Genomic DNA, 23,393 nt, shown 5'->3' on the forward strand with positions numbered 1-23,393 from the left:
GGGGCCTCGCACAAGAAGATTGCTAATTAATCCTTTCTCATTGCATAATACCCAGTCTAAGATGGCCTGATCCCTAGCTGGTTCCTCGACATATTGGTCCAGGAAACCATCCCGTATACACTCCAGGAATTCCTCCTCCACAGTATTGTTACTAATTTGGTTAGCCCAATCTATATGTAGATTAAAGTCACCCATGATGACTGCTGTGCCCTTATTGCACGCTTCTCTAATTCCCCTTTTAATGTCATCCCCAACCTCTGCATTACTGTTTGGGGGTCTATACACCACTCCCACTAACGTTTTCTGCCCTTTGGTATTTCTCAGTTCTACCCATACCGATTCCACATCATCAGAGCTAATATCTTTCCTTACAATTGTGTTAATCCCCTCTTTAACCAGCAATGCTACCCCACCTCCTTTTCCTTTTTGCCTATCTTTCCTGAATATTGAATACCCCTGGATGTTGAGTTCCCAGCCTTGGTCCCCGATGAGCCATGTTTCCATAATTCCAATCATATCATATTCATTTACCTCTATTTGCGCTGCTAATTCATCCACCTTATTACAAATGCTCCTTGCATTAAGACACAAAGCCTTCAGGCTTGTTTTTTTAATGCTCTTAGACCTTTAAAAATTATTATTTACTGTGGCCATGTTTGTTTTAAACCCTTGATTTCTCTGATTGCCACCTTTTTGTTTTTCTCCTTCCTGTCTTTTGCTTCTATCCTTGTTTCCTGTTCCTTTGTCTCCCTGCTCAGGTTCCCAACCCCCTGCCATTTTAGTTTAAACCCTCCCCCACAGCACTCGCAAACACTCCCCCAAGGACATCGGTCCCGGTCCTGCCCAGGTGCAAACCATCCGGTTTGTACTGGTCCCACCTCCCCCAGAACCGGTTCCAATGTCCTAGGAATTTGAATCCCTCCCCCTTGCACCATTTCTCTAGCCACGTATTCATTTGAAGTATCCTTCTATTTCTACTCTGACTAGCACGTGGCACTGGTAGCAATCCTGAGTTTACTACCTTTGAGGTCCTATTTTTTAATTTACCTCCTATCTCCCTATATTCAGCTTTTAGGACCTCATCCCGTTCTTTACCTATATCGTTGGTACCTATATGCACCACGACAACTGGCTGTTCACCCTCCCTTTCCAAAATTTTCTGCAGCTTCTCCGCGACATCCTTGACCCTTGCACCAGGGAGGCAACACACCATCCCGGAGTCTCGTTTGCTGCCGCAGAAACGCCTATCTATTCCCCTTACAATAGAATCCCCTATCACTATAGCTCTACCCCTCTTTTTCCTCCCATCCTGTGCAGCAGAACCACCCCTAGTGCCAGGAGGTTGGCTGCTGCTGCCTTCCCCTGTTAAGCCATCCCCCCCCCCCCAACAGTATCCAAAACGGTATAACTGTTCAAGAGGGGGATGACCCCAGGGGATTCCTGCACTACCTGCCTGCGCCTAGTATTCTGCCTGATGGTCACCCATTCCCTTTCTGCCTGTGCAACCTTTACCTGCGGTGTGACCACCTCCCTAAACTTGCTATCCACGACTTCCTCGACCTCGCGAATGCTCCAATATCTATCCATCCGCTGCTCCAGTGCCGCAATGCGGTCTGTCAGTAGCTTCAGCTGGACACACTTCCCGCACACATGGTCGTCAGGGACACAGGAAGTGTCCCTGATTTCCCACATAGTGCAGGAGGAGCAAACTACAGGGCTGAGCTGTCCTGACATGACTTACCCTTTACTTCCTTTAAATTAAGTTAAATTTTTGGTTACCAGCAGCCCCCTCTACACCTCAGAGCTTAGAAACTATAAACCACAGAGTTTAATTTGGGGAAAAAAAGGAGAAAGAGAGAAATACTCACCAACCAATCACTTACCTGCTTTCTGGTGACGTCACACTTTGATTACTTTTTACCTCTCTCTCCCGCTGCTGAATTGGTAATCCTCGCTGCTGCCGCCGCTTTTATGCCACGCTCCTCACTCCCAGGTCTGCTCCGCCGCTCTGATCGGGCCTCGCTGCTGCCGCCGCTTTTATGCCGCACTCCTCACGCCCAGGTCCGCTCCGCCGCTCTGGTCGGGCCTTGCTGCTGCCGCCGCTTTTATGCCGCACTCCTCATGCCCAGGTCCGCTCCGCCGCTCTGGTCGGGCCGCGCTGCTGCCGCCGCTTTTATGCCGCGCTCCTCACGCCCAGGTCTGCTCCGCCGCTCTGGTCGGGCCTCACTGCTGCCGCCGCTTTTATGCTGCGTTCCTCACACCTAGGTCCGCTCCGCCAGAGGAATAGAGCACAGATTTCAGAAGGTGATAATGACTCTGTACAAGGCACTGCTAAGGTTGTACTGGAGTATTGTGTACAATTCTGGCCACTGCAAGGATATCCAATGATTTCAGGCAATGTAGAAAAGAGCAACCAAACTAATCAACCTCTCTCATAGCTCAGATGGTTTGAAGAGTCTGGGATTGTTTAGTCTGGAGAAGAGAATGGTCAGTGGAGGATGCTATTCAAGACCTTAGGGAATAGACAAATTGAAGCCCAGATATTGGGCTGTATATTGCGTCCCCTATGGGTACATACGAGCTGTGTACGCGCCCATAAGGGCCGTGAAAGTTCCGGGTTTCATGTGCTAAAACCCGTAACTTGCGATCTGTCAAGAATCTTCTTGATAGATCATCCGCATCCCTGGAAAAAGCATAAGGCCTGCTTTTACCAGCATAAGAGTTTTAAAAAATAGAAAAATAAAATTTCATCACTCATTTATACATTAAAAACCCCGTCCAATAAGGTAAGTTTATTTTTAGCCCTGTTAATACATATACATTTTTTAACATAAAATTTAATTTTTGTTTAAAATATTTAATTAAATGGCATTTTAATTAATTTTAAATATGTAATTGTTTTATTTCATATGTTCGTGTATTTTTTAAGTGATCTCCATTCATACTATCGGGATTCCGTACGTACCGAACTCCCATAAGTATGAATGGGGATTCCCTTCTTTTATTGGTTGGGCCGACCCACGTGATCCCAGGGGCGCTTGCAAACCGCCTGCGCCCCTGGGATACGTGGGCCTCTGCCCGCGCGTACCCAGAGAGGCCCAGGAGCGCAAGGCTCCATACCTCCCGGACCACCAGGTAAATTCGTAGATTTTTTACAGGTCGGAGGCATCCGCCCGCGGGAAGCCTCCAACCGCAAATTTGGGGCCAATATGTTTGGGATTTCCACACTCTCTCAAACCAGGGGATTTGGGTTCAAGCTTGGAAGAGGGAAGGTGCACAGTTTAGATTGAACTACTTAACAGGCTGATGAACACGTAGAATGGACTGCCCAAAAAGAGGCAGATAATGTGGAAAATTTCATGGGACAATTGGATAGATATTTAAGGGCATAGGTATTGAAAGGTATTCGTATTGGGCACCAGCCACATGTACTGAGACTTTTGCCCCCCTACATTCCAACACCAGACCTCCCTCCCCATGCAGCTACCTTATTCTTGCCCAGACGACAGCCAAGCCACCTGATATTGCAGTGGGATGTACCAGGGTGCTCATTTTCCTTCTATTGTGTCCAAGACCAGTAAAAGTCAAGGAAACCCAAATGGCCAATTAGTAATAAAAACATAAAATGCTGGAACTACTCAGCAGGTCAGGCAGCATCTGTGGAAAGAGAAACAAACTTAACATTTCAGGTCGATGGTCTTTCATCAGAACTGGAAAAGAGACAAACAGAAATCCTGTCGGAGAAAGGAGTAGAACTTCTTCAAGGTGGGCATTTCTGGAAGTGAAGTGGCAGTGAATTAAACACTAATACAAAAGCAAAATACTGCAGATGATGGAAATCTGAAATAAAAACAAAATGCTGGACATACTCAGCAGGTCAGGCAACATCTATAGAGAGTGAAAAATTAGTATACATTTTCAATTGATGCCAGAGTGCAGTACGCCTATAAAAGATCATACAACAAAAGACGCAGGATGAAAGTGCTCAGATCAACTCTGATACATAACTACAGGAATTTTCCAGTATTCATGTCTAAATTACTAATAAATTAAATTTAGACTTACAAATTATGTTTGACTGGTGAAAATTATTCACAGGAGCTCTTGAGCAAAATTACATTTGATGTTAGTCTTGATTTATTGCCATTCGGATGAGATGTGATTATAGTTGTATTTTTTTGTCATTTTTCTACCGTAAATTGCTTTTCTGAAGAGGAAGAATGACTTTTTCCTCTAGTCTCAGCCAATAAAGTATTGAATTTATACAACTTAAAAATATTGCTAGATTTGTCTCAACATCCAGTTACAAATTTTACTCAAACAACCCACAGTAAACTGTCCGCAAGATCAGTAGACCTCAAAGTAAATTTTTCACTCAAGAACTGCTTTGATCATTTATTCAAGAATCCTGGATGATTCAGGTTCTGCTGTGTGCATTTTCTTTCTAGATTTTTTTAAAGTGATGGTTAAGGATTTCATTTCATCTGCGCGAACATTTTCTATGTAACTGAAAGTGTTGCATCAAGAGTGTCTGTCATATCATGTCATGACTTTCAAAGTCATAACCGCTGAAAGTGTTGCCTTTGAGGAATCGCAACTGCCAAGTGTCACAGGTTTGGAGGGCAAACAATTGTGATTGGTTCAAATAACCATTAAACCTGTTAAGTTTTACCATTCAAATATCTGATTGATTGCCTAAATGGCAAAAAATGTCAGAGAAACGAGTAACCAGCAGTACACCAAGATAACATTGTTTACTTTTTTCTTTCAAAGCTACCATTCATGATCCAGCAAGTATTGCAAAACTAACCAATCAAGTTGCTCAAATAATTTCTTCAAGTTGTTTACAGCCATGATTTTCCTTGGCGCTAAACTGGCAGTACTGCTGGATAGGGGAACGACAAAAATTGAAGTAACTGAGGAAGTAGGGCTGGATTTTCCTTTGCTATCACATCCGAAAATAGGCGGGACAGCGACGGAAAAGGCGGCAAAATCAGGTGGTAAGGCCTACCACCTTATGCATTCCCATTTCTTCCCCCTCCCCCAGCCCTCCCAAGACAGCTACTGGTTGGCTCTTCCCCTCCAATTTCCCACCTTATCCCTATTGTCTTGCCAATTCCAGGGACCACCAGGACAAAGGTGGCAGTAGGTCCTGGGACAACGGCAGTAAGTTCCTGAAGTTGATCCATGGAGGGAGAGGGCCTAACTCTCCCTCGATAATTACCCACACACCATTTTAGGGCTAGGCCTTGGTCGAGGAAAAAAAATGTAGCTTTCCTGTTTGGGACTCTCTTCACCACCACCACCCACTTTTAAGTGTGCAGCCACCTCTTCTGGTGTTACATCAGAAGTCCCACTGTAGCACCACCAGGATTCTCCTCTTCTGCACTAGTCGGCTCCCTCTTGCTGGCAGGGATCCTGCTGAGAGCCCACCCAGCATACCAAATGATCCCTGGTGCAGAAAAATGTGTTGAGGTTGCAGCAGGATCACAGCAGTGGGTGGATGTTCCCCCTCAACACTAATCCGCTGAGAAAAGGAGAATCCAGCCATGGTCTTCACTGGGGTTATGGCATGCAAGGCTGCTGGACCTGATACCATTTAACTTGAAGGGCTGCTGGAAATGGGAGCTGTATTCAATAGCTCTTTCCAATCTGCACTAATTTCAATGGACTGGAGGGAGGCTCATGATGTCTCCATATTTAAAGCAGGAGAAGAAAGTAAACTCTGGAGATAGTGGCCTGTCAGTTTGACATCAGTTGTAGGGTTGATGCTGGAATGCATTATAAGGGATATAATATTTTTTTATTTGTTCACTGGATGTGGGCAATGCTGGCAAGGCAATATTTATTGCCCATCCCTAATTGCCCTGAGACGGTGATGATGGATTTTCTCCTGGAACCGCTGTAGTATTGTGTTGATAGTGCTCCCACCATGGTGGAATTCCAGGATTTTGACCCAGTTATGATGAAGGAACAACGATATATGTCCAAGTCAGGATGGTGTGTGATTTGGAAGGCAACTTGGAGTTGATGGTGTTCTTTTGATCTTGCTGCTCTTGTCTTTATTTGTGCAAGGGTTGCAGGACTCTTTGGGGGGGCGGGGTGCAGTCGAAACAATCTGGGCAAGTTGCTGCAATGTATCATGTCGATAGTACATGTTGCAGCCACAGTGCAAGTGGTGTGTGGGTAAATATTGAGCCCAGTGGCAGGCTAGAGGAATGGTGCCAGGGGGAGGGATTCAAGTTTCTGGGACATTGGAACCGGTTCTGGGGGAGGTGGGACCAGTTCAAACCGGATGGTTTGCACCTGGGCAGGGCTGGAACCGATGTCCTAGGGGGAGTGTTTGCTAGTGCTGTGGGGGAGGGTTTAAACTAAAATGGCAGGGGGTTGGGAACCTGAGATGGGAGACAGAGGAAAGGGAAACAAGGATAATAGCAAAAGATAGGAAGGAGAAAAACAAAAGTGGCAGTCAGAGAAATCAACGGTTTAAATCAAACGCGGCCACAGTAAATAATAATTCTAATAGGTCGAAGAGCGTTAAAAAAACAAGCCTGAAGGCTTTGTGTCTTAATGCGAGGAGCATTCGTAATAAGGTGGATGAATTGGCTGCGCAAATAGAGGTAAACGAATATGATTTGGTTGGGATTACGGAAACATGGCTCAAGGATGGCCAAGACTGGGAACTCAACATTCAGGGGTATTCGATATTCAGGAAAGATAGGCAAAAAGGAAAGGGAGGTGGGATAGCATTACTGGTTAAAGAAGGGATTAACACAATTGTAATGAAGGATATTAGCTCTGATGATGTGGAATCGGTATGGGTAGAATTGAGGAATACTAAGGGGAAAAAAACATTAGTGGGAGTGGTATATAGACCTCCAAACAGTAAGGCGGAGGTTGGGGATGGCATTAAAAGGGAAATTAAAGAAGCGTGCAATAAGGGCACAGCAGTCATCATGGGTGACTTTAATCTACATATAGATTGGGCCAACCAAATTAGTAACAATACTGTGGAGAAGGAATTCCTGGAGTGTTTACAGGTTACTTTCCTGGACCAATATGTTGAGGAACCAACCAGAGGTCAGGCCATCTTAGACTGGGTATTATGTAACGAGAAAGGATTAATTAGCAATCTTGTTGTACGAGGCCCCTTGGGTCGGAGCGATCATAATATGATAGAATTCTTCATTAAGATGGAGAATGAAGTAGTTGACTCAGAGACTAGGGTCCTGAATTTAAATAAAGGAAACTACGATGGTCTGAGGAGCGAGTTGGGTAGGATTGATTGGGTAATGTCACTCAAAGGGTTGATGGTGGATAGGCAATGGCAAACATTCAAAGACCGAATGGATGAGCTACAGAATTTGTTCATCCCAGTTTGGCATAAAAATAAAACAAAAAAGGTGACTCAACCATGGCTAACAAGGGAAATTAGGGACAGCATAAGATCCAAGGAGAGGACTTATAAATTGGCCAGAAAAAGCAATAATCCTGAGGATTGGGAGCAGTTTAGGATTCAACAAAGGAGGACAAAGGGATTAATTAAGAAAGGGAAAATAGAATATGAGAGTAAGCTTGCAGGGAACATAAAAACTGACTGTAAAAGCTTTTATAGATATGTGAAGAGAAAAAGATTGGTGAAGTCAATCGTAGGTCCCTTGCAGTCAGAATCAGGGGAATTTATAATGGGGAACAAAGAAATGGCTGACCAACTAAATGCATATTTTGGTTCTGTCTTCACAAAGGAGGACACAAATAACCTCGCAGAGATGCCGGGGAACATAGGGTCTGATGAAAGGGTGGAACTGAAAGAAATCAGTATTTGTAGGGAAATGGTGTTAGGAAAATTGATGGGACTGAAGGCTGATAAATCCCCAGGGCCTGATAATCTACATCCCAGGGTACTTAAGGAAGTGGCCCTAGAAATAGTAGATGCATTGCTGGTCATCTTCCAGAACTCGATAGACTCTGGAACAGTACCCATGGATTGGAGAGTAGCTAATGTTACCCCACTATTCAAAAAAGGTGGCAGAGAAAAAGTGGGGAATTATAGACCGGTAAGCCTGACATCAGTAGTGGGGAAAATGCTAGAGTCCATTATAAAAGATGTAATAGTAGAGCACTTGGAAAGCAGTGACAGGATTGGACAAAATCAACATGGATTTACAAAAGGTAAATCATGTTTGACTAATCTACTGGAATTTTTTGAGGATGTAACTGGTAAAATAGATAAGGGAGAACCAGTGGATGTGGTATATTTGGACTTTCAGAAAGCTTTCGATAAGGCCCCACATAAGAGATTAGTGTGCAAAATTAAGGCACATGGGATTGGGGGCAAGGTATTGACTTGGATAGAGAACTGGTTGGCGGACAGAAAGCAAAGAGTTGGAATAAACGGGTCCTTTTCCGAGTGGCAGGCAGTGACTAGTGGGGCACCGCAAGGATCGGTCCTAGGACCCCAGCTGTTCACAATATATATTAATGATCTGGACAAGGGAATTGGATGTAATATCTCCAAATTTGCAGACGACACAAAGCTGGGTGGGAGGGTATGCTGTGAGGAGGATGTCGTGAAACTCCAGTACGATTTGGACAGGTTGGGTGATTGTGCAGAAACATGGCAAATGCACTATAACATGGATAAATGTGAGGTTATCCACTTTGGTGGCAAAAACAGGAAGGCAGATTATTATTTGAATGGCAATAGATTGGGAGAAGGGGAAGTGCAAAGAGACCTGGGTGTTCTTGTGCACCAGTCGCTGAATGTAAGCATGGAGGTGCAGCAGGTGGTTAAGAAGGCAAATGGTATGTTGGCCTTCGTAGCAAGAGGGTTCGAGTACAGGAACAAGGATGTCTTGCTACTGTTGTACAGGGCCTTGGTGAGACCGCACCTTGAGTATTGTGTGCAGTTTTGGTCGCTTTACCTGAGGAAGGACGTTCTTGCCATGGAAGGAGCGCAGCGAAGATTCACCAGGCTGATACCTGGGATGGCAGGAATGACGTATGAGGAGATATTGTGTTGATTGGGCTTATACTCACTGGAGTTTAGAAGATTGAGAAGGGATCTCATCAAAACCTATAAAATTCTGTCAGGCCTGGACAGACTAGATGCAGGAAGGATGTTTCTGATGGCTGGGGAGTCCAGAACCAGGGGTCATAGTTTAAGGATAAGGGGTAAGTCATTTAGGACTGAAATGAGGAGGAATTTCTTCACCCAGAGAGTGGTGAACCTGTGGAATTCTCTGCCATAGAGGGCAGTGGAGGCCAGTTCATTAAATATATTCAAGAAAGAGTTTTATATATTTCTTAAGGCTAAAGGGATCAAGGGCTATGGGGAGAAGGCAGGGACAGGGTACTGAATTTGGATGATCAGCCATGATCTCATTGAATGGCGGAGCAGGCTCAAAGGGCCGAATGGCCTACTCCTGCTCCTATCTTCTATGTTTCTATGTTGATCAAGCAGACTGCTTTGTCCTGGATGGCATTGAATTTCGTGAGTGTTGCTGTGGATGCACCCATCCAAGCCAGTGAGTAATCTATCATATAAGAACATAAGAAATAAGAGCAAGAATAGGCCATACAGCTCCTCGAGCCTGCTCCGCCATTCAATAAGATCATGGCTGATCATCGACCTCAACTCCACTTTCCCACCCGATCTCCATATCCCTTGATTCCCCTAGAGTCCAAAAATCTATCGATCTCAGCCTTGAATATACTCAACTCAGCATTCACAGACCTCTGGGGCAGAGAATTCCAAAGATTCACAACCCTCTGAGTGAAGACATTCCTCCTCATCTCAGTCTTAAATGGCTGATGCCTTATCCTGAGACTCTGTCCTCTAGTTCTAGACACTCCAGCCAGGGAAACAACCTCTTAGCATCTCCCCTCTCAATCCCCTTCAGAATTTTGTATGTTTCAATGAGATCACCTCTCATCTAAACTCCAGAGAGTATAGGCCCATTCTACACAATCTCTCTTCATAAGACAGCCCTCTCATCCCAGGAATCAATCTAGTGATATTGATATGATATGTTATCATATTGGTAATTTGAGCCTTGTGGGTGGTGAATAGGCTTTGAAGCTTCAGAAGATGAGCCAGTTGCCCCAGATTACACAATCGCTGTCCTGCTCTTGTAGCCATGGTGTTGATATGGCTGGTCAAATTAGGTTTCTGGTAGGTGGCACCCAAGATATTGATGGTGGGGGACTTGATAAGTGCTCTTGAAGATCATGGTGAGGTGATTGAAATTTCTCTTGTTGGTTATGGCCATTACCTGGCACTTGTGTGGCATGAATCTTACCTAACACTTGTGGCCCAAAGCTGGATGTTGTCCAGGTCCTGCTGTAGACTGTCAAGGGCTGCTACGTTATCGGAGGAGTTGTGAATGCAGCTGACGATTTTGCAACTGTCAGCAACCCGCCGACTCCTGACCTTATGATGGAGAGAAGGTCATTGATGAAGCAACTGAAGATGGTTGGGCAGAGAATGACACCGGTGGTGATGTCCTGAGGCTGTGATGATTGCCTTCTGACAACCACAACATCTTCCTGTGTGTCAGGTACAAATCGAAATGCTGGTAGGTTTTCCCCTTCACCTCTGTTAACCTCAGGTTTGCTAAGGCTCCTTGGTGCCATACCTGGTTGATTGCTGCCTTGATTTATGATCACCTAGAGAGTTTGGCAGTTAGGAAATCCCAGCATAGCTGCTTCATTAATCGGATTGAGTTCTTTGCGGAAGTTACCAAATAGTGTGTGTCCAACAGATGTTAAGTACCTTGATGTTCAGAAAGCCTTTGGTAAAGTGCTGTGTTGATGACTATTGGAAAAAATGACATATGGGATATTCGGTCAGATATTATCCTGGTTTTAACCTCGTAGGTAGAATTTCGCTATCAATAAGATAACATCTATGGGTCCAGATCACAAGTGGAGTCCCAAAGTGATCTTCACCTTCACCGCTATTTTTCACCAAATAATTGTCAATTAAACTATCTTATTCATTGCTGTATCTGTTATTTTTTTTTGCCTGAGTTACTTTTACCATTTTCTGTGTTGTCCTATCTGAGTTATGGCTCATTTGTCTTGATTTTCTTTTCCCTTACTCTGATCTATGCATCGCTGTGCTGTCTGTCCACAACCATTATCTTCATTGTCGAAGCATTTAGTCTCGGATTGCTCTTTGTTTCTTTCCCAGTCAGCTAGGAGTCTTTGTGTATCTGCTATGTGACAGAAAGGCATGAGTAAATTTACCTCTTCACTACATCCAAACAATCGGTGTTCCCCAGACACAGCTCTCTAACACTTTGTGCTGTCCTGGGAGTTGTTAAGACTTCCACAGTAAGAGTAGTAGTAGAAACAGGCCCAGCAGAAGACTCTGCTTTTGATGGCCAGGGAAACAGCTGCATGTTTTTCAAGACTGCAGTTGCGCTCCTGTTTCCATCTGATATTTAGGTGCAACCCAACCAGGGTAGCAGGGGTTTACATCTGCTGTGTGCCTTGGTAATTCAAATGGCTGTAGGGAAGAAAAATTTTGCACCTACTTACTGAGGCGAACAGTGCCTGTCAGGTGCTCAGCAGTTGCCAATAGAGGAAAATCATCCTATCATCCCTGTACCAAAAGCTCACCCATCTGCTTTCAATAAGAGCTTCAGCGCTGTTTTCTCTGTTGCCTCAGTCAATCAGTTTCTTTCCCCTGGCAGCTGATGAAGTCATCTGGTGATGTTCTGTTTCAATCTTAATACCAAGAATATGTGTATTCTGAGGGTGTATAATCTGTACATTTGTCCTATCTCAAAAATACACAGAAGTCAGTTTATTTCAAAGGTATTCAGATGCAGCTGGTCACTTCTCTTTGGTGCCCTTGTTTTGCTACCATAAAGAATGGCAGGAATGACAAATGAATTGTACAGGCACAACTTGAAGGTGCTAACAATTGCTATAGATGTCCAGATTGTCACCATTCTTTCTAGAAAGAGAGCACGGTGAGAACTGGTGGACAGCTTGCAATAGAACTCTAGGGCCTAGAAATTGGGTATAGCCCCGCTTGAGGCGTTAGAACTGGCGCTGCGCAAAGTTTATAGCCAGACGAAACTTATCGCCGCCTGGCGCGATATTGGGTTGCATCGCCCCTAAAGGGGATTGAGGCGCGAATTCAGGCATTACACGGGTCTCCTAAGGCGCTAAACTTCCGGCGCAATCCAATATCGGAGCGGACGGGCGCAGCACAGGTGCTCTCAATTACTGATGACCATGAGACTTCCAGGCGCCGGCCAGCTCTTAAAGGGGTGGGTCAGTCAGCTTCAGCATCCACACTCTTCGCCTTGCAGGCCTCAGAATCGGCGCAGGCCCTTCTCTGGCGCTAAAAACTTGGACCAGATGGAGAAGGTGAGACAGAGAGCAGAGCGCTTCACCAATGAGGCTCTGGAGCAATTGGTGTCCGCAGTGGAGCACCGGCGAGATGTTCTCTACCCAGACAATGGCACGAGGCCGAATCATAAGGACTACTGACGAGTTTGGAGGGATGTATGCCAGAGGGTCAACTCCAGCAGCATGGTGACCAGGAGCCCTGTCCAATGCAGAAAGAAATTCAACGACCTCACTCAGGTCGTGAGGGTGAGTGTTGTTTCTGCAAACTTCTGCATCCCTTCATTTGCACCTGACTTTATGGCTACAGGGTGGGCTGTGCCCCATGGGCCATCTGCCAGCAAGCACCCATGGCCCTTTCTGGGCACACACATGCACATTTGACTCAAGGCGTCATGTAAGGGCTCTTGCACCATGGGGGGCATGAGATGATCACTCAGGGCATCATGTAACATAACTTCCCCTCCTTTCCCCTGCAGTCTAAGCTGGCGAGGATTGGCAAAGACCAGCTTCGCACCGGTGGAGGACCTCCACAAGTGGTCACTCTCACGGATCTCAAGGAGAGAGTCCACCAGATTCTTGGAGGACGTTTGAGTGGTCCTGTAACCACTGCAGGTGCCGACCCCATTGTCAACAGCGATGGTAAGGTTCACACCTTTAACAACTGTCTCCTTCCACTTGTTCCCCCCGCCAGCATGCTTTCTCACTGTGGACCCATGTCATAGCCTTGCCGCAATCTGGCATCCCTTGCTGCCAAGCTGTCCTTTTGCTAAAGCCACTCTTCCACCTCCCTGCTTTCAGATGCTGCATCACCAGCTCGGGAGCCGGGCCCTCAAGCTGCCAGTGCCAGTGCCTCCAAAGGCTCAATGAGAAAATTACTGTCCAACAGAAGGTCAGCAACTCTCTCCAGCAATGATCAGAATGGCCAGCCCAAATGGCTGCAGCTTTTATACTAGTGCTGTCCCCTTTAAATAGCGCCCCCCGAGTCCGAGAAGGGCCTGGGAACGCTCCATCCAACTGTCACTAATAGCGCCAGGCGAAAAGGTTGCGGGCGCCACCGAATATCTGGTCGGGGCACCAAAAAGGCGTTGCACACTGAAATGACGTCATGATCTGCCTGCGCCCACGGGCGAGCGAAAAGAGTTAGCGCCGGCGCTAAAAGGATACTCAATATGGGAGGTGGCGCTATATTCACTGCGCCCGCCCGAAAATTGGGTAACGCCCCAATTCTCGGGCTCTTTAGGCGCTAATCGCTGGCGCTACCAACCGAATTTCTAGGCCTAGGAGTTTACAGTACAAAAATATGTCATTTGGCTGATCATATTTGTGCTGACTTTTTGCTGGAGCATTCCAACACTGATCCCACTGTATTGCTCCATTCCCACAGCTCTGTATCTTCCTCTACTTCAAATATTTATCCATCTATCCCTTAAAAGATGCAATGGTCTCTGCCTCAACCACTCCCTGTAGCAAAGCATTCCATGCTCCAACAACCCTCTGCATGAAGAAATTTCTCCTAACCCCTTTCCACAAAATTGATGACCTTTTGTCACTGACATTCCAACTAAAGGAAACAGTCTTTCCCTGTCCACTCTAGCAAAACCTTTAATAACTTTAAAAAACTCTATTAAGTCTTCTCTTAACCTTTTCTGCTTCAGTGGAAATAATCCCAGCATCTCAAGTCACTCATAACTATGGTTTCCCATCCATGACATCATCCCAGTGAATCTATGCAATACATTTTCTGTGGTTTTAATGTCCTTTCTTCAATGGGGAGCTCAAAACTGTGCACAGTACTCTGTGGCCTAACCAATATTTAATGCAAACATATCATTATTTTGTTATTCTTATATTCTATGTCTCTATTAAGAAAACTCAATTGCTCTTGGTCTTTTTATGGCTTTATCTGCCTACATTCACTTATGTAAGAAGTCACACAACACCAGGTTATATGGCTTTGTTTGCTGTGATTATCTCTCTGCCGAGGTGTGATAAATGGCAGTTAGAAAGATTACCTGTAAACATCTGACATTATTCTCTGACTATATAAGCTGTGTTTTTATGCATCTCTCCACTTCACCTGACGAAGGAGCAGCGCTCCGAAAGCTTGTGATTTCGAATAAAGCTGTTGGACTATAACCTGGTGTTGTGTGACTTCTTACATTTGTCCACCCAAGTCCAACTCCGGCATCTCCACACCATGGCTACATTCACTTAGTATTTGAACCTGTAGGTTTCTCTCTTCATCTACACCCATCAGCATCTTTCTATTGAGTGATTACTCCCATTACTTGTTTTTACTCCCAAAGTATATTACCTCACACGTATTGTCATTAAATAGTATCTGCCACCAGCCTGCCCATTCTTCTAACCTGTCTATGGCTTCTTGAAGTCTTTTACAGTTCTCCTCGCTGTTTGATCCAAACAGCACGCACGTACCCAAACCCTTTGTTTCCTGTCCATCAACCAAATTTATATCCACGCTGTTACATATCCTCTTTTACCATATGCCTGTATGTTTGTGGTAAGCCTCTTGTGGAACATTTTATTGAATGTTTTCTGAAAATTCATATACGCTGCATTCCCTTTATCTAGCCAATCGACCACTTTAAAAAAAATCTCTCTTAAATTTGTGAAACAGAGCTCATAAGGGCTGTATTTGGCTCACTGGCCATGTAGTGAGCACCCATGGCTTAATATATATATGAATACACATAACATCCCTGTTTACTGTAATGACTCAATTTGAGCCAGTTTAACAGATGTAGTCAGTGTGACTGAACTATAATGAAATAAAAAAAGCAAAATACTGCAGATGCTGTAAATCTGAAATAAAAACAGAAAATGCTGGAAATACTCAGCAGGTCAGGCAGCATCCGTGGAGAGAGAAACAGAGTTAACATTTCAGGTCGATGACCCTTCATCAGAACTGGGGTCATCTTTTGTTTCTTAACTGGTCCCATTACCATCTCCTCTTGCCTTGCAGCATCATCCCTTTTGTCTCTTAATCTCTCCTGCCTTCCATCCTATCACAGGCCTTCCCTTTTGTTCTTTCCTCCCCTCCCCCCTTTCCCTGCCCTTACACTTGCTTAAAAACCTGTTCCATCTCCAACTTTTTCCAGTTCTGGAAGGGTCATCGACCTGAAACATTAACTCTGTTTCTCTCTCCACAGATGCCGCCCGAGTATTTCCAGCATTTTCTGTTTTTATTTATAATGAAATAAAACTCAGTAGCCTTTTATCAACATCACGGGTCATTAATACCTTTTTGAGAACAAAAACTTAGGCAACAAACAACAGGGGCAACAAATTCCACATTAATACTTCATTGTAACTGACAAATGAATATATTTTTTACATTGTAACATTTCAATATGATTGAAGTAAACATTTATGTCTTGTTAAATAAAAGTTGTCTCTGACAATACCAATTTGTCTTTTTTAATTAGTCCAGTGCACATTTTAATGTCAAACTCATTTTTAAAATGTATTATTACAGCAGGCAACACTATAATGTAAATGTAATGAACTTCTTCCCACTCTGGTTCAGCGATTACCACCACTTTCTTCCGATTTAACACAATACACCCACACAAGTAATAAGCCAATGGAAAATGGGCATCTAGTCAGAGGCCAGGTAAATACATACACAGTTAAAACTACAGGAAACTCTCTTTTAACCGGCACCTAAATATTCGGAAATCTCTCTTATCTGAACCTACTCCTGAATTTTGCCGGTTAAGTTTTACTATATATTAGTGGCCGTGTAACCGGGGTTCCTGGATCTGTGGCCGTGTAACCGGGGTTCCTGCACCTGTGGCCGTGCAAAAGGGACTCCTGGATCTGTGGCCGTGTAACTGGGACGCCTGCACAAATGCCGTGTAACCGGGGCTCCTGCACCTGTGGCTGTGTACGGGGCTCTCGTACCTTGGTAAATATACCTCTCTGTAATCCGGACTTTTTGATCAACCGGCACCACGCCGGTCCTGTCGCTGCCGGATAAAAAAGAGTTTCCTGTATCTGACTTTGTTTTTAAATGTCAAATTATTACCTAGGAGGAGACTCAGTCTTCTTTCTATTAGGCCACTTACTGACTTCAGCAACAAGGAATACCCAGGAAAATACTGAAGCTGCCTGACCTGCTGAGTATTTCCAGCATTTTCTGTTTTTATTTCAGATTTCCAGCATCCACAGTATTTTGCTTTTGTTGCAGGACATTAGGTCACAAAATAATTATGGATGATTCATCTTAGTTCATGTATCGTGAAAGAGCCTACATTCCCCCAGCATCCAAATGTTTGTTAAATAATTCTCGGCCTCTACTTCTCTAGCTGAAAGTTGCATAGATTAGCCTTGTATTCCCTTGAGTATAGATGATTAAGGGGTGATCTAATTGAGGCATTTAAGATGATTAAAAGATTTTATAGGGTAGACAGAGAGAAACTATTTCCGCTGGTGGGGAAGTCCAGAACAAGGGGGCATAACCTTAAAATTAGAGCTAAGCAGTTCAGAGGTGATGTCAGGAAGCACTTCTTCACACAATGGGTAGCAGGAATCTGGAACTCTCTTCCCCCAAAAAGCAATTGAGGCTAGGTTGATTTGAAAATTTCAAAACTGAGATTGATAGGTTTTTGTTAGGCAAGGGTATTAAAGGTTATGGAACCAAGGTGGATAAATGGAGTTCAGATCTTGTTGATCTAATTGAATGGCGGAACCAGCTTGAGGGGCTGAATGACCTACTCCTGTTCCTTTGTTGTAAGATTTTATAAATCCTTTGCACCTCATTGTAGAGAATGTCATCATAGTTTAAACGTGAACAATTGCATTGTGTTAGCTGTTAGCCTTTTTGTCTTTCATGAAAAACCTTGCACACAATATATAACTTGGAGGCTTGTCTAAGTATGGCTGAAAGATATGTTCCAATTTTTTAGAATTGAAGAGCCAATTATTTTGCACAAAGTTAGAAATGTCCTTTGTTTTTAGTACGATTTAACACAATATGCACTTTTACATGACTGCAATTCTAAAATGTCCTCGAAAGCAAATAACAGATGCATGCATCTAACAAGTGACTTTAATATTTTTTATTAACTAAAGATGTATTGTTGGTACCATCTTTAATTACACCTTGTCATGTAGGAATTTTCATTTAAGATTTTGTCCAAAAACCTTTCACAAATTTTAAAGTTTAAAGAACTAGAACTTCACAGAGGTTAATTGGACCTAAGTGCTTCACAAAGATTTGAAGTATTCCAGCTATAAGAAGCCTGAGTGCATCATAATCATATTTATAAAGGAAAAAATAGTTTTGTTACCTCTAATATTATAGTAAATTGAGTGGCTTCCCTGTGTGATGAATAAAAATTTTCATTTCAGATTTGAAGATGGCACGATTTCTTTCCTTGATATAATAGCAGTAAATCATGGATTTGATGCACTTGATAAATTTACAGGTCAGTAATAAAGTATAATGCTAAACCTATTTAAGTTTTATAAATATTTCATGAAAATAAGCCATAATATTCCCAAGGGATAACCATTGCAAATGGTGAGTTTTTTTAATTGAGAAAAATAGTGACATAGATTGCAAGAGTGTTGAATTGAATGCCGGGATTTATTTTTACAGTGACATTGAAAACAGTGGGTGGCTGGAAATAAGTCTGAGCCACAATCATGGACAGTAATGGACACCTCGGAGTTTATCAGTAAAATTACTGGGGTGGATCTTGATTTTGTGCAGTAGTGTAAAACGGGTGACAGCGAGTCGGCAGCCGATTTTACGTTGCTCCTGATTTTTATTTTGAAGAGATGTAAAACAGGCTGCTGACTCGCAATCACCCGTTTTACACTATTGCACAACATCAAGGTCTACCCCCTAGTATCTTAGTATAGATGAACTATCAAAAAATAAGTAACTTGATTGGCAGGAAATTTCAGGAGAGAGATTGTGCTTACCTTATGATTTCTAAACGTTTCTTTTTAAACTGTTCCTCAGTCCACTTAGCTACTGTACTAGTAAATTGCCTATGACATGCTCACGGTCAGTTGATGAAAATAATTTTCGTATGTTTTACAAGATGGTAATGGTGTTTGGAGAGAAACTTTAAATTGCTCCACAGTTCTGCCTACAGGGAAGAGACTAAGTACAATGCCCCAACAACTGTTTACATACCAAAGCCTGGAGTTTCTGCTCGGTTGCGCTGGTTTTTATCACCGCAATTTGGCCGAAATCAGTGAAACCAGCGCAAAAGATCGCGGAATTTTGAGCACAAATTATGCTCAGCACAAATCGAGTTTCCAAAATCTTTTGCACTAGTTTTTTTTTTAAAACACGCTAGAAGCCGGCCAGGCCCAGAAAACTGGCCACATCCACAGATCAAATTAATCACCATTGGGAGTTTCCACTAATTGCGATCGTTTGCAGACCTTCGAGCTGGTTCTTTTGGGCCCAAGGACACAAATAGGCATGCTTTAAAAGAATTTGAAGATAATTTTTTTAATTTTCTAGGAAACTGACTGCTGTACATCAATATAACTAGAAAATGGTTCCTTTTTTAAAATAATTTTGAGTTATTTAAAATTGGGTTACTAACAGGTGGTGGACTAAACACTCTGGTTAATATGCTTATTTTTTTGTGATAAACTCATTTTCAGCTGTATTAATCAAACTGTACCAAGTTACCACTCTTAAATATATCAAGGAATATTTTTTAAAGCAAATTTTAAAAAAAATTACCTTTAAAACTCTGATTGTGCTGCTTCATGGCAGATTTTGAGGTCAGTGATATGCAAATAAGTTTGAGCGGAAACTTGAGAAAAAGAAAGACTTCTCAAAACTCGTGCAATTTTGGATGCAATCTGCGCCTGGATAGCTGATTGCGCCCAAAGCAGAAACTCTACCCCCAAATTTCTATTCTCAATGTTAAATGTTCACATAAAAATAGGACCAAGTGTGACGACAGGATATTGGATAGGAAGTGCCTGCATACAAAATGTTTTATCTATTAATCACTCGCCTATGGCATTTCACAACACCTTCTTTAGATGATGTGGGGTTAGAGGGCAGTGGATAAATGGATTAAATCAAGCAGATGTAATTCAGTCACCATTTTAAAGTCATAAGGGGAAAAATTTGCTTGCTTTGCGCCTCCCGTTAGTGCCCTAAGAGGGCGCTAACGTGACGCAAAGCAACTAGCGCCTGGGTGTGGCGCCGCCAACACCTCCCATGAAATTCAGCAGGAGGTTAGCGGCGACAGTAACCGTTAGCGCCCTGCGCCGCCGGCGATGATGTCATCGCCATGCGCAGTGCCCTGGCTGCGATTTTTGGTGGCGCCCTGAGTTACCGCCAGACGCTATGTCCGACGGGGTCAGGGGGGCCTACCTGCGGCCGGGGTGGTGCTATTTAAAGGCGAGGTGCCGAGCGGCCATTTTTGTTGCTGGCCGTCTGCCAGCACCTGCCTCTGCTCCCGTCCCCGGCCTCCTGACCCACCTCCCCGCGGAGTGCCGGCTGCGCTCCATGAGCCCAGTACTTCGCTTGAGTGCTGGGCTCTTTTGCCGGCACTCCCGATCCCCGGGGGCCCAGCTCAGTCCCAGGTCGCGCTGCGCAAGGCCCTCCCCTTTAATAAGGGGGGGAAGGCCTGCAATACTGCAGCACGTAGCGCTGCGATATTCCCTCACATCGCCCCAAGAGGGAGATGGGATGCTTCCAGTAGAGCCCCGCTTCCCTCTTGGGGGGGCTACCACTCAATTTTGGTTGCGAGGGTGCTAATTTTTCCGGGGCGCTAAAAGTAGTGCCCCGGCGAAGTTAGCGCCCCAAAGGGGGCGCGACTCAATTTTTCGCCCATACACTCTGACCATATTTTGGTAATGTACTTTGATTTTACATTATTTATAGTTATCAAATTGCAAAATTTGTGGTAATTTGGGAAGCAGAGAAGTGCAGTTGCTGAAACAAAGAAGTTTCTTTTCAGTACAGTTTGAGGAGCTGGGAGATAATGCTACCATGCCATTACTGGCAGGAGGTGTAATTACATTATGACTAGTTCATGGAGGCAGTTATAAAAGTGGACATTGGAATTTATAGTGGAAAAAGTTGATACAAAAGTGCGATAGAAACGTGACAACAGAAAGTAAGGATTTGTAGACAGAAATTGCACACAAATGTAAAATTTTTAATATATTGTAGATAGCTGTTAAATCTCCAATGTTAAAACTTTTTATAATACAAAATGTTTTAAAAAATTGCTCTGAATCTGAGAAAGATCTATAGAATCAACGATAGTCAGCAATAAACTCGCACATAATTTTATCCTTCAATCAAATTTGTATGATTTTATGCCCCCGTGTCATGTCTGCACTGTTAATTCTGTATGAAGGGAGTGAATGGGAAGTGGGGCAGTAATTGCACTTTATCTGGTAAGAGATGATAATCACACTTTTTTGGAAATGCGGATTCCGGAGCCACTTTTAGGGAGTTCTGTACTCAAACGTTTAATCCTTCCAGCTTAATGTAGTTCCTTTTCCCCTCCCTTCATGCTCTCTGAATCCTTGCTGCAGTATGGATTCACACATTGGCCATTCTTTATGTGTGAGCCTAGATTGTGAATGTTGGCAAATTTTTCAACTACAAACCAAACCTGATCCAGTCTCCATCTGATGTCCACAGACATAAACTTCCAGTTGGTGCCACTACTTAATGATCAGAAGCAGGAAGCCTGGTTGATTTCCCCACTCTAACTTGGGGACGATGAGGCTAACTCTAGCACCCGACTGCCATCCCAGCAGAGATGAACTAACTCAGCACATACCAGGGATGCATACTGAGTCTTTTCTGATCTGTCGAGCTTAGCTATTTGCAACCTTAACCAGCTCCCCCATGAAGGGACCCGCTTAACCTACTTAAAAGGTTCTAGTCCTGCTGTGGACGTCCATTTAGCAGCCCCGTGCCAAATAATCTAATTAAACATTAAACTTAATTGCATTTAAACACCGTTCTTGCCATATTTAATGCATTTAATGAATTTTAATACAGAATGAAATATCCCAGAGGATAGAATGTTAATCACAAGCAGCTAAACTGCTACTGGTTGGCTCTGTACTGTATTTTAATCCACCTGCTAATTAAAACATTTAAATTGTTATTTTTGCTTCCCACTTAAACCACTGTCAATACCAGGTCCAGGGAGGCCAAGTAGAGACACATGATTTTCACAGAAGGCTAAAATAATCCACTTTTTTTATAAACGTCTGATTTGATAGCTTTTTTACAATGTTAGCTGCATGAATCATTTAAAAGGAGGATATCATAACAACATGAGAACCTAATAGCTGCAGCATCAGACCATCTGGACTCTCAACTAGAAGACAACGGCCCAGAAATTCGGGTCCCAACGCGTGAGTACGCACAGGGTACTCACGCGTAGGCCCAACGAAAGTGCCGGTTTCGTGCATGCGCAGGAAACTGGCACTTCCGTTCCCCTGAAAGAAGGGGTAGACAGGTGGAACGCGTGCGCCGGAGAGGCAGCACGTGCACATCGAACTTACATTTTTTTTGCAGGTTTCTCCAGGAGGGTAAGTCTCCAGCAGTTACACTTTTAAAAAGCAGGCGCAAGGCCTGCTTTTAACAAGGTAATGGTGAATTAATTAAAATTAAAACATTTTTCCACAGGTTTATTATTTTTAAATACTTTAAAGAAAGGTAAGTTTATTTTTAGCCCCGTTAGAAAATGTAATTCATTTTTTCAAAAATTTAAATTATTGTTTAAAATAGTTATTTCATGTAATTTATAGTTATTTTAAAAATGTGATTTAAAAAAAAAAAAAAAAAATTATATGAAGTTTTAGTGATGTTTTGGGGCTTATAGTATTTATAGGTTTGACAGCTCTTCCTGTCAAACTTATGAATGAAGCATTCCCTGCTACCATTGGCTCTCCATGGCCCACGTGATCCCAGGGGACGCTTCGAACTAACTGCGCCCCTGGGATACGCAAGCACTGTGCGCCGGCAGTTGGAGGAGGCCCAGGATCGGAATCCCACGCGGGCCCACAGCTCAACGGCCGGCGCACTAGGTAAGTGCATGAATTTTGATTTTGAAATTTGGGCTGTTTGAGAGGTTGGGGTGGTGGAGATGAGATAAGTCAAAGAAAGAATTATTTCCTGCATTGCTAAAGCAAATGTCCCTGGTCAGGAAGTGGAATTCATGTTGCTTTCTGTAGAGATTTCTATAAGCAGACCATCCTCCCATTTCACTTGAGGGAGTATTTTTAACCTCCAGCTGCTAATTTCTCGCCTGAAAAGTGAATGGCCGGCAGAGGAAAATTGCAGGAGATGATCCAAGGCCTGCCTGATGCATTTTTCAGGTGGCCATGTAAATGGACGAATAGCACTCCTGCTTGTTTCAGACAGGGGAATGATTAAATATGCAAATTGGGGTCTTATGTTGTCGGACGCCGATTGCAATTTTGACGTACAGATGGTGGAGCGTGTGCCGCGCATGCTCCGACCATATGTACCAAGCGTCATGTGGCCTAAAAAGAACCATTAATGGACGCTCCACAAAAGGGCCCCAAATCATTTTTCTTTTGTGGGGCTAGGACAGGGGTGGGCAATTATTTGGGCTGAAGGGCCACTTAAATTTTGGTGAGCCGTTGAAGGCCACACACCAATGTTCCCCCCTAAGGTGCGTGGTTGTGTACCAATCGCAAGGTCCCGCGCAGGCCGCTCACCAGCTCCTGCCACTGGAAGAGATACTCCGCGTACCAATTTAATGGGACTGCGCACAAAAAAATTAGAGGGAACATTGCATAAACATAAACATTGCATAACATAACATGAACACATTCAGATAGTAGTCAGATACTATCTTAAATACACAATGTAGTGTAAAATAGTAAAATCTTCCGTTATTAAATAACTGATCGATCGATTACATCATGTACTGTAAGCCTATGTGGCTCGAGTCTGCAGGGCCTCCGAGCGAGAGGTTTTCTCTCTTAGTATGGGAGCCTGAGACTTTGCAAGGCCTGAACTA

The 23,393-nt window shown here is 43.6% G+C and overlaps 1 protein-coding gene across 2 annotated transcripts in view; it reads left to right on the plus strand.

Annotated features, from left to right (window-relative positions):
- mocos (molybdenum cofactor sulfurase) overlaps positions 1–23,393 on the plus strand; it is a 489,344-nt gene that overhangs the window by 176,960 nt on the left and 288,991 nt on the right. For both annotated transcript variants that reach the window (XM_085988161.1, XM_085988162.1), the window contains exon 5: positions 17,740–17,816. In XM_085988161.1, the coding sequence (XP_085844287.1) occupies positions 17,740–17,816 (77 nt within the window). The remainder of the gene's footprint in view (positions 1–17,739; positions 17,817–23,393) is intronic.

The sequence above is a fragment of the Somniosus microcephalus genome, chromosome 5 (genome assembly GCF_052327205.1).
Source record: "Somniosus microcephalus isolate GS21.2 chromosome 5, FLI_Smic_1.0, whole genome shotgun sequence".
NCBI classification, from domain to species: domain Eukaryota; kingdom Metazoa; phylum Chordata; class Chondrichthyes; order Squaliformes; family Somniosidae; genus Somniosus; species Somniosus microcephalus.